At 50.7% G+C, this 13825-nt stretch overlaps 6 protein-coding genes across 6 annotated transcripts; 3 read left to right on the forward strand and 3 right to left on the reverse strand.

Annotated features, from left to right (window-relative positions):
- Positions 1-154: 154 nt before the first annotated feature.
- On the reverse strand, positions 155-1091 carry STEHIDRAFT_156854 (uncharacterized protein; the record flags this gene model as incomplete). The annotated part of the gene is made up of 2 exons (XM_007304171.1): positions 155-962; positions 1033-1091. The coding sequence occupies 2 exons, from the start codon at positions 1089-1091 to the stop codon at positions 155-157; spliced, it is 867 nt and encodes a 288-aa protein (XP_007304233.1).
- Positions 1092-2233: 1142 nt separating this feature from the next.
- STEHIDRAFT_111029 (uncharacterized protein) lies at positions 2234-4064 on the forward strand (the record flags this gene model as incomplete). The annotated part of the gene is made up of 3 exons (XM_007304172.1): positions 2234-2397; positions 2458-2820; positions 2879-4064. 3 exons carry the CDS (start codon positions 2234-2236, stop codon positions 4062-4064), a joined length of 1713 nt encoding a protein of 570 aa, XP_007304234.1.
- Positions 4065-4806: 742 nt separating this feature from the next.
- On the reverse strand, positions 4807-7378 carry STEHIDRAFT_57870 (MFS general substrate transporter; the record flags this gene model as incomplete). The annotated part of the gene is made up of 13 exons (XM_007303955.1): positions 4807-4875; positions 4947-5112; positions 5197-5255; positions 5374-5515; positions 5684-5812; positions 5929-5972; positions 6047-6084; positions 6156-6340; positions 6423-6551; positions 6643-6753; positions 6832-7045; positions 7122-7141; positions 7233-7378. The coding sequence occupies 13 exons, from the start codon at positions 7376-7378 to the stop codon at positions 4807-4809; spliced, it is 1452 nt and encodes a 483-aa protein (XP_007304017.1).
- A 1527-nt stretch (positions 7379-8905) lies between these two features.
- Positions 8906-10911, forward strand: STEHIDRAFT_57917 (uncharacterized protein; the record flags this gene model as incomplete). Its single annotated transcript, XM_007303961.1, has 7 exons — positions 8906-9240; positions 9310-9714; positions 9749-9854; positions 9934-10120; positions 10200-10387; positions 10462-10572; positions 10705-10911. The coding sequence occupies 7 exons, from the start codon at positions 8906-8908 to the stop codon at positions 10909-10911; spliced, it is 1539 nt and encodes a 512-aa protein (XP_007304023.1).
- Positions 10912-11215: 304 nt separating this feature from the next.
- STEHIDRAFT_121466 (uncharacterized protein) lies at positions 11216-13002 on the forward strand (the record flags this gene model as incomplete). Its single annotated transcript, XM_007304173.1, has 2 exons — positions 11216-11583; positions 11672-13002. Coding segments are annotated over exons 1-2 (1051 nt in total), but the record flags the coding sequence as incomplete, so codon positions are not given.
- Positions 13003-13064: 62 nt separating this feature from the next.
- Positions 13065-13649, reverse strand: STEHIDRAFT_57674 (uncharacterized protein; the record flags this gene model as incomplete). The annotated part of the gene is made up of 2 exons (XM_007303941.1): positions 13065-13227; positions 13291-13649. Coding segments are annotated over 2 exons (522 nt in total), but the record flags the coding sequence as incomplete, so codon positions are not given.
- Positions 13650-13825: the final 176 nt, after the last annotated feature.

Genomic DNA, 13825 nt, shown 5'->3' on the forward strand with positions numbered 1-13825 from the left:
CTATCTGATATTGACAGTGACGGGGTAAAGCAAGTTTGAATGAGGGGGTAATATTGGAGCGTGCAGGTAGCGACTTCGGCACGGACAAAGGGTACCGTTACAGTGCCAATAATAACAGCCACTAGAATCGTCGAACTGCCAACCTCCTCAATACTCAGTGATGTCTGCGCCTTTTGACCTGCCGCTTTTCCCTGACTCCATCAGCATTCTGCCCAGCGGAATGCAGCGCCTCTCCGTTTCTAGCCCCATCCCTCATCCAATCCTTCTCTTTTAGAGTCTTCCCTTGCTGCGCTAGTTTCCGTTTCTCCTCAACCCAGAGCTCGACACAAGGACCGTCAATTAGATTTTTACTCGTTCCCTCCCTATACATCTCCATCTCCACCTCTTTATCTGTCGCCTCTTCATCTTCCTGCGCCTCCTTTTCCGATTCTGCTTCGCGAATGCGTTTCTTCCCTTTCCACCCTACAAGCACAGCACTCGACACCGATTGACTCAGGGGAGTACTGAAGCGAATGGGAGGATCAGACGACCAGTGTACCCTGGGAGTTGATGGTCCAGGGGTCGGACTGTCTGGGGAGTGTGCATTGGATCGAGTTGTCGGCCGCCGGGGCGCATCGAGGATAGAGTTAGGCGGTGTAGAAGGCGGTGAGTCGGGTTCAGATGCAGCTGGAGTAGGAAAGAGAAGAGCAGCACTAGTGGCAGTGTCCAAGGGGGTGAAGTCCGTTTCTGTGCGGAGAGGAGAGTTTGGGGGCGTAGATGAGAAGGGACAATCAGGACACCTGTCGCAGTACTGCCGACCATCGAAAAATCCTGCGGCGAGCTCGGATTTGAAGCTGCAGACGCAGGACGCAGGCCGAGCGCGTGTGAGTGGAGGACCTTTCCCGTCCAGCAATATTTTCCCCGTCCCTACGGATGGCCGAGGTTTTCGAGTCTTCTGAACCACATACCACGACCAAAGCCCTCTATCGATCAGATCAGATCATCAGTCATCGAAGGGATTGGGAACTGCACGAGGAGACGATTTCAACGCACTGCATCATTATACTGGCTTCGAGAGTAGGCGCATCTCCAATGAAATGAGGACGAAGCATGGCCCACGCCTTTGGGGCCGTCCAGTCGCTGACCTTCCTAAGTCCTGCTTTCCGGAGAGCTCGTACCAGAGGAAGGATACACGCGTTATTGTGCGCAACCTGTAAGTTGTGGAATAATACGCGATCAATTTGATCAAAGTCTGGAGGAAGCTCGAATGATTTAGACGTAGACATGGAACCGGAGTATGCCAATGCAGCTATAAAGGACGAAGGAAAGGTATTCGGACGTCTGAGGCAAGACGCGCCTGACAGAAGCAATGCGACAGCAATAAGCTGAGTACGATGTATCCTCAGCATTCCCCCTTTTATAGCAGCAAGGTGGTACATATGGATTTTGGCCGAGGACAATTTCAAGGTTGATCGATAAGAAAGCAAGAGCAGATTCACGCCTTTCAAGACGGACTCAGAAAGCTATGGAGTGGCCATCGTCGCGTTGATCAGGGACTGCTTTGTATGCTTCGTGTTTGCGTCATGTCGTTGGAGTTGGGCTGGAGTGAGATACCATGATTACGGAGTCGCCCATCGAAAGACGGTAGCAGGTGGAATATCTGGCAGTTCATGAGCAGAGTGCAATGAGTTTGACCTGGAGCTAAGAGCGTAGGGCCTGTCATACAGTACTCACCTCTGTGTATGGCAAGTGTATGGATAATTTTCGCAGGATTATGCTTTCTTACACTCGTTCAGACGACAAAAGTATGCGCATGCCGTTGTATATGAGGCCTAGATTCATGAGAGGAGCATGTCGCCTACACGATGTAAGTGAGGAGGTCGAAGGATAAAGGAACTTGAAAGGAACCGTGACGTTGTTCGACCAATGCGAAAACCATGGCGGTGGCGCGGATGTTGCCGGCATCATAAAGCGCCCGCTTCGATCGCCGCCCTATCGTGCCTCCGAACAACTTGCTCTTTGTTCACGACCAAAAAGGCAAGAACCGATTATTTTTCTCCTCTTACATAATTTCGTAACAGTGTTGCCAAGGATACATTGACGTGTCATTCCCGGCTTGCCAGTCGACCAGTTGCGTGCCGGGTGATCAACTGACACCGCGTCACCCATAACGGTTATATAAAGAGCACCACGGTAGTGCCCTCCGTGTCGCTCATCTCCCTTCTGAACTACTACGTTCGAATCTTCATCTACAATGTCTGCGCCCTCAAATCCTGCACCTAGCCCGCTTGTCGACAAGGGCTTCGAGTCGAAGCCACTAGCGGTGGTTATACCCTCGAAGCACATAGACGAGGACGAGTCGATACGCGACCAGCTATTTGAGAGGATAATCTGGAAGAAGGCCACGGGCTCACGGTAGTGAGTACCTCGTGTCTAATCTGAGTGATCCGACGCTAACAGCATCTCGACTCATCCCAGCGGTCTTCTGAGCTTCGACACCAAAATGCCTTTAGCTGCCCGTGCTTCAGTTCCGGAGCATGCAGATCGGCCACGCTCTGAGTCCAACGCCAACACTTCCTCAACAAACCCTGACCTTCCGCAGATCGATCATGTTGATACAGGTCCACTCGCTCTTGACGCTCTAGATCCCGATGTATCGTATTCTGTCGTGCCAGCTTCGAGTGTGACGCCGTCGTTTTCGGGATGTCAAGCTGCTGCTACAGATGATTGCTCTCTCGCTCAGACTAAGATCGTATTTGTCGAGGACCCAGTTGATGAGGAAGATTATGATAGTGATGACGACGATAGCGACGACGATGATTCAAGTTATGACCATTTGTTGTACGATATTTCTTTTTTTTTCCTCCTACGCTTCGTCTGATGTTTCTTGTATCCCCAGCTCACCTCCTCCCAGGCGCTTTGCGAGAGAGGCTGCGCCTCCTCCCGAAGTCGACTCTCCTACTCCCCAGATTCCTTCGGTTGGAACTCCTTCTAAACGCTCCTCTCCTCATACGGGGGTTCTCACTCCCCGTCCTCCCATCAACTCTGCGGACTTCGTCCCTCTTCCAATTCCTCCGCCACCACCTCGGCCTCCGAAGCGCTTACGATCTCCGCCTGAAGACACACCCATGGAAGAGACATATAAACCACACTCTTGTCTCCCTAGCCCGCTCAACCCTCTGGTGTCAGGGCCTCCCCTCGTAAAATTGACCGACAATAGCCCACCGAGAAAGACGCTCGAAGACAAGGATGCAGCAAGACAGGATGACTGCCACACGTCTAGGCCTCGCTTTATAGGTCCAAGGATTGAACCCCATCCTGTTGGCGGTGTCAAAGCCAAATCCCAGGCGAGCTCTGAAGTGTCTAGTCATCCTTTCACGAGAGGTACCTCTTCTCTTGACGTTATCAAACACGAATCCAAAGGGAAGCCTCAGGGATCCGGTCCTTCATCGCAGTCCAGCGCTCAGAAGCCTAAAACCGAAGTGAGCCCATTCAGCCCCCGTATACCCGGGCCTCCTCTCACAGGGCCGAGTACCGAGAGTCGACCGTCCGAGGTTATCAAGCGCGAATCGCAAGGGAATGCATATACTCCTCCTGCCGATGATCTCGAAACTCGCTTGCTGAAATATATGCAATCTTCTGAGAGGAATTCACAGTCCAGACAGGGTTCCGCTGGTTTTCAGCAAGTACAGAGCCTGACAAGGCGCTCACATGACGTTGATACTTATGATCTCAGAGCCATCGGACGTTTTTGCCGTCCGGTCACTCCCATCCCCGAGCCCAGTCTTGCTGGGCTTTCTTCATCCAGAAAACATCCTCGGGACCCGGATGATGCTCAGCTGAAAATCCAGTATCCGGCCAAGAAGACTCGTTTGGCGAATCCGCGCGCCCTCGAACAGAAAGACAAGAACGTGAATAACAAGAAACGCACTCGTGACGAAGGGGAAGACGACCTTGTCAAGAAATCTTTGGACGAACATGGGTACGCTCTTGTAGGCACGAGCTCTTCAAGTCTTGACGAGCGCGAGTTGAAGAGGCTCAGGACGATAAGCAGAGAGTCTCAGTCTAGACAGGGGAGCCGCTGAGGGATCACTGTGGCTACTTCTTCGCTTTCCTCCACATATGCTTTCCTGTTATCGCTTGTATCTCTCCCTATGCACACATGTCTATGCCCATTATATGCTATCCTCATCTCATTCTAGATAGTTCAATACCAAAACCTGATGCCCGAGACGTTACATAGCGAATGTTGAGGAGATTTCGAGATAGAAGACTTGGTCAACACGGCCAGCACAACTCAATATTCAAAAGCTGGCTGTTCATGCACCGCACAATCCAGTCAGCATCCGCACTCTCATCTGTTCCAGCACATAATTGTGGAGCTCAGTATGTACGAACAAACACTCGACGACAGTCTGTCCACGTAAGCCCGTCATTATCATGTCTTCATGTCGCTGCCCGTAGTATAGTACAACAGAAACATTAGAACGTACTCTATCGAGCGACCACCATCGTTCCGGCGATGAACGACATCGTGGAAAGTGTCTACCGCGCACGCATGAGGATACTAGAGCTGACTGAAAAGCAAAGCAGAAATTGAATTCTTCTCCAACCCTAAAATCATTAAAATCGTCCCGTCGTGAGTTGTGTAAAACTCGCAGTAACATCGGCTGTCATCCCTCCCCGCCCCCATCATGACCCTTCCCATATTCATGAATTTCATGCCTACTTACTCTACAAGCAAGTTCGGTTTTGACTATGAGACGAATGGTGATCTCGGTCGGCAGCAGCAAGCAATGTGAGAGAACATGTCGGGGACTAGGCCATTCAATTGTGCATCGCCTGTCTGGCGAACTTGCTATACTCTCGAATTTTAGGTCCATAAAAGAGCAGGATCTGCATCAGGCAACCGCGATGAATATTCTCATTAGATGGCCGATAATACGGAAACAAGAAAGGATACGCACAAACGGAATGGGCGCCATCAGCGCCGCCAAACATCCGAACAGCGTGTTCGCCCACTTGTACGTCATTGCGGCGAACATCTGGTTCGTGAAGAGCGGGAAGGCCATGCCCATCAGGTTACGGCAGAGGGACTGGCCGGCGAGGGAAGAAGAAGCGAAGGGCCCGTAGCTGTACGCAGGTCGAACATGTGGCGATACGACAGAGCATATATAAGCAAGACGTGGAGTGTGGGCGAGAAGTTGATGGACGTACATATCAGCGAGGTAAACAAAAACAGCCATATACATGATGTAAATTGCCCAGATTACGATCTGTCGAGTAAAAATCGGGTCAGCATCTTGTTAGCACCTTCATCCTACAAGCTCAGGCATCGGGATGACCAGACAAGAGGCGACAGCGGCAGTGACGATGATAGGAGAAAGAACTTACGGCAATTCCGATGCAGAGTGCTATCCAAGGGACATAAGGGAATGTTGTCCATGCATAGATAAACATCCCCACTGGGAACATGATGCCCGCAGCGCAGGCCCAGTACAGGCGAGCTTCGGATCCACGAGTCTTCACATATTTCCTATATGCAAACAAAGGGCATCAGATTCTGTTTGCACGAGCCAGACAGGTCAGGCAAGGGAGGAACAAGTCTAGGGTTCAGCGTCGGAAGGAAGGGGTATATGGGGTATGAGAAAGAACCAGGGTAGCAGTGACTGAAGAAGGAATGAGGATCTAAAGATATACGCACTGATACAGTCTCTCCTGATGTAATGTGCTCGCAAACCCAAAGATGACCCCAACGAGAACAGCCAAGAACGCGGTTCCCATCTCGCCGGTGTTGAAGCCATGCAAGTCGCGAAATACGGAGCCTATTGACCTGTGAGATACCCACGAAACAGAAGGGCCATGATCGACAGGTTAGTAACTTAAACATACAGCGCAGAAAGGAGAAAAGGAGAGAAGATGTGCCGAAGAAGTCCATAGGACACGTACTCAATCATACAGTAGAGGATGCCCCATGCGAATCCGATCCAGAGCTATCGGATGGTGGCAAAATGAAGGTCGAGATTATTAGCTCAAATATATTGGGTGAAGGACAGCTAGCGCTTACACTACACGCCGCAACAATCGGCTCTGAGATCAACAAATCTGCGCAACATAATGAGATGATAACTCAATGAGTTTGTATGGAGCTGGGAGGAAGGCAGAAAAAGACTCACAGAACGGCCTCGTCGATGAAATCCAAATCAACGTCTTCAAACTCGCCGTCTCGTCCTCTGCACGGGCCCTGTACCTGGTGTCGCCCGTTTCCTTTCTTGTTTTCTTTGCCAAGCGGGTAAGAATAATGGACCCACGGGTTTCTTTCATGAATATCCAAATGCCAAAGCATAGAAGGCCAGCAGCGCTATGAAAGCGTAGGACGATGTATTAGTACATGGATGGAGAAAGAAATCGTGATAATATGCAGGAAGACATTAGCGACGTACATAGCGTGAATCCACTGAATCCATCGCCACCCCAGACGGGGGTCCATATCGATCCAGCCTGCGGCCACAGGGCCAACAGCGACGCCGGAGATGGCTGTCAGTGTGAATATAGACATTGGTGTTCCTCGCCTTTATGGCCAAGCAATCGAACCGAAGTCAAGACAAGGAGCAGCAAATGATTAGGTTGAGAGATGAGTGGACGTGGATGGGGTAAACGTACTCGTACGGTCTCCAAATGTCAGCTATCGAACCTCCCACCATGGTACTCCCAGTTGACCCGAATGCGCCACTCAGGAAACGGGCTACAATCACGGTCGAGACGTTTTGTGACCTGTGGCGCATACATGAGTATCCCGGCGATGGTCAGCACGCATGTCGCAACGATGAGAAGGGGAACGAGAAGACTCACAGGGCAGCCATAATGTGCATCAGCATGAAGCCAACACTCGAGACCACATACAGTGGGCGCCGGCCAAACTCCTCGCTGAATGAAGCGCTAAAGAGTGGCACGATTCCGAAACCTAAACAATACATCGCAACGCCGATGGTGGCCTGAAACGTTGTGCAATTGAGGTCGACCGTCATAGTGTCGAAACCGAGAGTATAGGTCGCACCATTTGCGGCTGTATGATTCCGACATGGTCGGTGAGTTCGAGTTCGAAACTGGGAGTGCAAATGGAGGATAGAAGTGGAACATACATGCGAGTAAGGTAAACATGCTGATAGCCAAGCGAGGGCACAACAAAAACAACAGAAATATTGTGTGAGCCGCGCTACCAAGATGAAATCGAGATAGTATAGCCTGCGAACCTGGCCGTGATTGTTATTGCCCATTTAAGCCATTTAGGAAAGTTGATAGGATCTCGAGGGTCGTTCTCTTCAAATGTTACCTGGGAGCAATATTTTTGAGATATTTTTGAGGAGATTGGCCTTGACCTCCTAGGTGAAGCAAGCATGGGGAGAAACGCACATAGATGACCTCTTCCTCCTTTGAACCTTCCGTCTTCTCGTTAGTTCCTTTCTCTACGTCTCCAGTGTTTTCTTTTTGGTGGGAGTGATGGTGATGGTGCGGGTGGTCCTTGTGGTGGACGATATCACTGAACTGCCTCACCAAGCCTTCGTCCAACCGCTCTTGACTTGGTCGCGCCTCCGCTAATAGTCTCGGGTCAACGACATCGTCGCTTGCATGACTCCGAATGTCGTCCAGACTCCTGAGCGCCAATCCATCGATATGTTCGCCTTGCGGCGTTGTTGAAGGCTGCGCGTAGAGTGTGCGTTCTGATGGGGCCGCACTACCTTGCATTGTGGCTTGACGAGAGACAAGACGAGGACTAGCAATGCCAGGGGAGGAGAGCAAAACAAGAGCTTCGCTGGCTGAGGTGCAAGGCCAATGGAAGAAAGTGGGGAACGAGTCACGATCTTGAAACGGTCAAGGCAGGGGGGAACGCTTTTAAAGGCTGAAAGCCGCCCATTCTGATGCAAGTCATTGGCAGGCTGAAAACCTTTTCCGTGAAGGGTCCCGCTTCACCGTGCGGTATCCAAACGCGTGAGGTATCGGCGCGTTTCTCCTAGTGCTCTTCATGAAGAGACATACTATATCCTCGAGGTCACCTCTTCAGATCAGAGTCTGTATACCTGCTCTCTATAGCAAAAACAAAAACAAAAATACCTTGCGCATAAAATAGGAGGTAAAATTGAAGGCTATCGGAACGGCCGAACAGTTAGCTGTTGATTGGCCGGCGGCCCCGGCGGCAACCGTGCCTTGGTGCTGGCCGATCATCGCTTGGATGCCGACGCCATGCCGATCGGCTTTCATTGGAGGGGATTGGTTACAGACTTGACCCGCCGGCAAAGAAGATAGCTTTAGATCCTAACAAACCACAACAACCGCCTTCGTCCAAATCGGGTTTGCTGTGGCTTCTGCTCATCTTCCACGACGACCACAGTGTTTTCTGCTCTTAATACGCCCCTGATTGAATCTCAGCCCGAATCATGAATCTTACCCGAATGTTCATTCATCATATCAGGAGTGTTCCCGAAATTTTCATTATATCTAGACTCACAACAACTCGGGACTCCATCTCACGTCGTTTCAATTGTGAGCTTTGCCGATGCTCAGCCTACTCTCTAACGATCCACACCATGCTACTTCTTGAGGCGCCTCGATATCGATAATGCATGCCATTTTTACTGTTACTTTTTGTCCCATCAATATTCATGCTTATCTTGCTACCTCGACTCAAGGCCTTCATCATGTCGCCAACGAACAAGCCACTACTCCCGCCAGCACCGCATTCACACCCTCATCGTGCCTGCATGACAATACGACTGCCAAGTCCGTACCTACCCCCAACACTCCCAACCGCCACGCTTTCATGACGTCACGCCATGAATTGTAGCTTGTACAAAGCATGAACTTTCAGCTGAGCGCTGTCTGTCACTTCGTTTGCGCTAACCCTACTCTGTCTGCTGCGACGATGTACATGACTGGTTTTGCTATCATTTGCACTCTGCCTCTCGTAAATGGAGCCACAATCCCTCCGAGCCCTGGCATCACGCCGACACCAATATTGCGCGTCGGCGACCGACTGGAGACTCTGTCGTACGACAGAGAGCGACGAGATTTGTCTGGCATCATAAGCAGTATAACCGCTATACCTGCTGCAGTCACGTCGTATCTTGGTGCTTTACCTAGTGACGTGGCGAACGGGATCCTACCTGCGTATACTGGACTACCAACAGCAGATGATATCAAAGCGAAATATAATCTGACTGACGAGCAGATTGACGCGGAGCCGCTGCAGGTGTTGAATGTGCCGTGCGTATTAGCAATCAATCTACGTTATACTACTCGGATTGACGGGTGGCGGTCCGTTCGTGCCTTCAGCGGGTATGCCAACTGGACAAGCAACGGCTGGCAACTCCGGATGCATGGCACAGCCTACAAGCAACCTCCTCTTTCTGACTCTCAAATCGACGACGCAGCCAAACCATTCCTTCCGAACCTCAACACATCATCACTCAACTCGTCCGAACTAGCGGAATCACGAAATCTCACCGCCTCTCTCCTTGTGATCCCTCAATCTGGCGTCACACTCGATTTCTTGTTGACATTTGGAGAGGATGAGGGCGACGTCGCAAATTTCACATTGAGTGGGCAAACGGATGCAATTGGCGAGTTCAATGAATGGGTGGGGTTGGGAAGCTTGAGTGGCAAGAACGTGCCAGATGGACAGGGCGGGCTGAACACAACCGTGGTTAACGTGGTTTCTGGGCAGGATGCTAATAGCGAGTTGGATGAGCTATATCTTTTATCTCTTATGGAGACTTATAGGCGTGGTGTGTGCAGCTGGGAACGCCACAGCGTATTTTCCGTCAACAGAGGGAGTTACCATCGTGGCCGACATCGACGATATCCTTCGTATTACCCAAGTGCGCCTCACGTCATCCTCATGCTTTCCTTCATCTCCACGTCGCTCTCAATCGCTAACTACAAGCGCTACGGCAGTAGATCTACTCTCCAGAGGATGGGCTTGATAACTCCTTCGCGTATGCCTACCGACCATGGATGAACATGCCCGAAATTTTTCAAAATTGGAGTATCTCTGTCCCAAACATCCATTTCCACTATCTTACTACAACCCCCGAACAAGTCACAAGAGCTTACGAGAGTTTTGTATATTCGGAGTACCCGCTTGGTCAGTACATAAAGTACCTCCCTTTGTCATCCTCTCGTCTTCATTCATCAGAGCTGATAGCTGACTATGTGCGCTACAGGCTCCTTCGATGTCCGGCCCGAAAACTTCACAACAATAGACCAAACACTCTCCATCCGCAAAGTCACCCTTTTCCAGATCCTTGAGACGTTTCCGAACAGGAGTTTTGTCCTCATTGCTGATACGTCCAATCCGGATGTGATGCAAGATTATCCGCTTGCGCGGGCAACGTTTGGGAGTCAAGTTTCTGTACGTGGGCTCCTTCAGTCCCTCTTTCTGTGTTTCGGAGAAAGGCTCGATCGGCTGATACGAGTGTCGCATAGTGCATCCTGCTGAGGAATACCTCGGCGACGGATGACAAGGACCATTTCCCATATGACACCAGTGGGTTTGAAGGGATAGACAACAGCACGTATATGTTCTTCCGGACACCCGTAAGTCCCTTATCTTCCTCTCTATGGCTTCGTTTCTCACACATACGCCGCCCGAACTGACTTGACCTGTTTCAACATACCTTCTTTCTTGTCGACATTTTTGTGCTCACACTTATCCGAAAGCGCGTTCAGGATGACCTCAAGGACATCGACATCGCTAACGGCGGATGCAGGAACACCTCTTTCGCACAGAATGTGACTTTTGAGTACCAGGGGCTGCCTTCGAATCTTAGTGGTCTGACCAATGCAGCGGGGCATTCATCATTTGCACCATGGACATTTGGAGGGTGGGGTTTGGTTGTAGCAGGTGTGACAGTGATGATATTGAGTGGCGTCTGAGCCATCGCATTTGGATGTCTCGTCCGTTGAGGAAGTGTCAACTCGTTCGCCTAGTATTCAAATTTCCTGCCACATTTACGAGCCTTTTCATCTTGTTTGTACCATTTGTATCTGCTGCCATAGAAGCTCTCGTCACTGAGTCGTACAAGGTCGTACAGAAATATAGTGGGAAGCCAGTGTGTGGCACTACAATGTGGCGTAATGAACACTTATCGCGTCGCGTCGCGTCGGTCTCGCACTGCGATTTGCTAGTCTCCCAAAGGCAGAGTACACGGGATTTCAACCGGGCAAGCGAGTACGATTTGCTATCTTCAACGAACTTCATCGTGTACTTATGGCATCTCTTCCGGGCTCATTGCACAATCCTAGCGCTAACAGGTTGCAGCCTTCCTCATCCCAATACAAACGAGGTCTATGGATGTCCGATGGCAACGTTGTTCTTCGTTGCGAACATTTCGAATGTCGCGTCCATCGCGGCGTTTTGTCCATGCATTCGCCCGTCTTTGAGAGACTTTTCGCAGAACATGAGGCAAAGCTTGTGCCCGATATCGAAACTATAGAGTCGTCGGCGCCCAGTTCTGCTCTATCTTCTGGTCCCAGTGTGTTGGTGCTGGATCTGCCGGACAAGGCAGAAGATATTCTTAATCTGCTGAATGCGTTGTATCTCCGGAGGTTAGTCGTGATTCAGACCCGTTCTTCTTCCTGTCGACAAGTACTATTGCTCGCGATACGCTAATGCTAACCCGATCTATCTTTTCAGACACTTCCAACCAGGCAAACCCTATACGCTCCTCACCCTCTCCTCACTTCTCCGTTCCTCCACAAAATACGCCGTCTCTCGACTCCGAAACGACGTAATATCACACCTCGAAATCCTTTTTCCCTCCACCCTCGACGCCTATGTCAGCGATGACAGAAAAGCCCTCACCCCGGTGGACTACCATCCGATTCTGGCAGTGAATATGGCGGAGGAGAATGACGTGAAGTCGATCATGCCGGTGGCGTATTACGAGTGTTCTCTGTTGAAGATAGAGGAGCTGTTCGATGGATTCGTGCTCCAGATGGCTTCGGCGGATTCAGAGGGGGACTCTCAAGGAAAGGACGCCGAGGTTAAAGAGGAGATTCGGGTGGAGCTTCCACCGAGCGCGCGTCGGAAGTGCCTTAAGGGACGAGACATGCTCCTGCGACTTTATCACACGATGGCGGACGTTTCCTTGTGGGGCAAAAGAGAAGGGTTCGGCAGGATATCGTGCGAGGACGAGTTATCGTGTGTGGGGGCAGTGGCAGAATTGGCGTATGAAGCCCATGCGGGACGATACTGGGACCCTTCACACAATATTCTAAAGAAGGGCGCGATGAGTGCACAAGGCGAGACGGTGTTTTTGTGCGAGCATTGCCAGTGGCATATGGAGCAAGCGGAAGAGAAAGGTAAAAACTTGTTATGGAACGAGTTGCCGCGATTGTATGGAATAGAAAAATGGGAGTCGGTAGCACAGTAGATCAAGAATTCATGCTGTACTCTACTGTATTGGGGACGTTATATGTGTACCATACGTTGGTCCCTATCAAGATTATGCTGTTTGGCCCGTGTTTTCGTCCTGGTCCGCCTCCGCGTTTCCCTGCTTCAGAACAAGAGGCCACGATCCGAGATCAATCATGCTCGGCAAGAGACTCCAAATACGACGCCTTGCATGTATCTCGGTCTCCGTCCACTCAGGCCAGCACGACTCCTCACACGGACGCTGAGAGGCTTTCGAACAAAGCCAATCACGTGAGGGGCTCGTCGCGAACACGTCGTAGCTGTATCCGTCGTTCCAGTAGTGGCCTTCTTGAGCATCTTTGCGTATTTTCTCCCATTTTTGGAAGCACCATAGTGAGTCATCGCAATCACCAGCGTCCCAGCCTTTCCAGATTCTGTAATCAGCTTCCGTGAATATGAGTTTTCGAAGGGTTTCGCGGGCGATGATACATGTACGCTGGGCGGATGGTGATAGACTGGCATGATCGCCGTTCGGTTGTGGTAGTCCGTCGAGAATGGAGTCTAGGGGAAGGATCATGCATTCGTAGTATGCGCATGGAAGGATGGATGGTACGTCGTTGGCTTTGGCGAGATTGACGGCGAGGACAGGGTTATGGTCTTCCGAATGCATCGCGGTGCGCTTTGGGGACTGATACGCCTCGAGCGTCGACGGGAATAAAATTTGGAGATGTTCGATGACATCCTCGCGGATAATGTCCATGATGTATTTTGTGGAAATGCGAAGCAGAGAGGCAAGTGTGGTCATCACGACGGGTTTCAAGCCTGGTTGAAAGTAGCTACCGATAGCGAGCGTCAGAGACCCAGCGTACTCGCGTCAACAAAATCAAGAGAAGACCTACTCTCTATGGTACAAGGCCCTCAAAATGTGCTTGACATCATCTACATTGTCGTCGAGGTGGACAATTGGGCATTCTTGCGCAGATTGGTCGAACGAAGCTGAGGATGTGGCGACCTTGAACATGTCGCGAAACACCACGGAATTGAGGGCAAGGACCCCTTCGTGAACTTTGAAGGCATGGCCGCCGCATACTAGAATAATGTTTCCATCACGGATCCAGAGTTCCTCATCCTTGACGAACGCATAATCATGAACGCTTTCTGCATTATTCGAGCCGCTCTCTTCTGCAGCTGGACCGAGCACGCCTTGATCATGGCGCCTGGGACGTTTTGAGGGGCGAGTGTCCAAGTCAGAATCCATAGTAATATAATAAAAAGGCGCTGGCGAACAACTAATCTATGGTTTTGAGTTTGAGCTCAGGTAGAACCGAAATGTTGACAGGTACTTACTGTAATACACGAACGGTGAGTGGTCGCGTTCCTATTAATATTGAGTGAAGAGAGGCGCGGGTCAAGCCGATAGCGCGACGCGCTTTC

Source organism: Stereum hirsutum, assembly GCF_000264905.1.
Source record: "Stereum hirsutum FP-91666 SS1 unplaced genomic scaffold STEHIscaffold_7, whole genome shotgun sequence".
Lineage (NCBI taxonomy): Eukaryota > Fungi > Basidiomycota > Agaricomycetes > Russulales > Stereaceae > Stereum > Stereum hirsutum.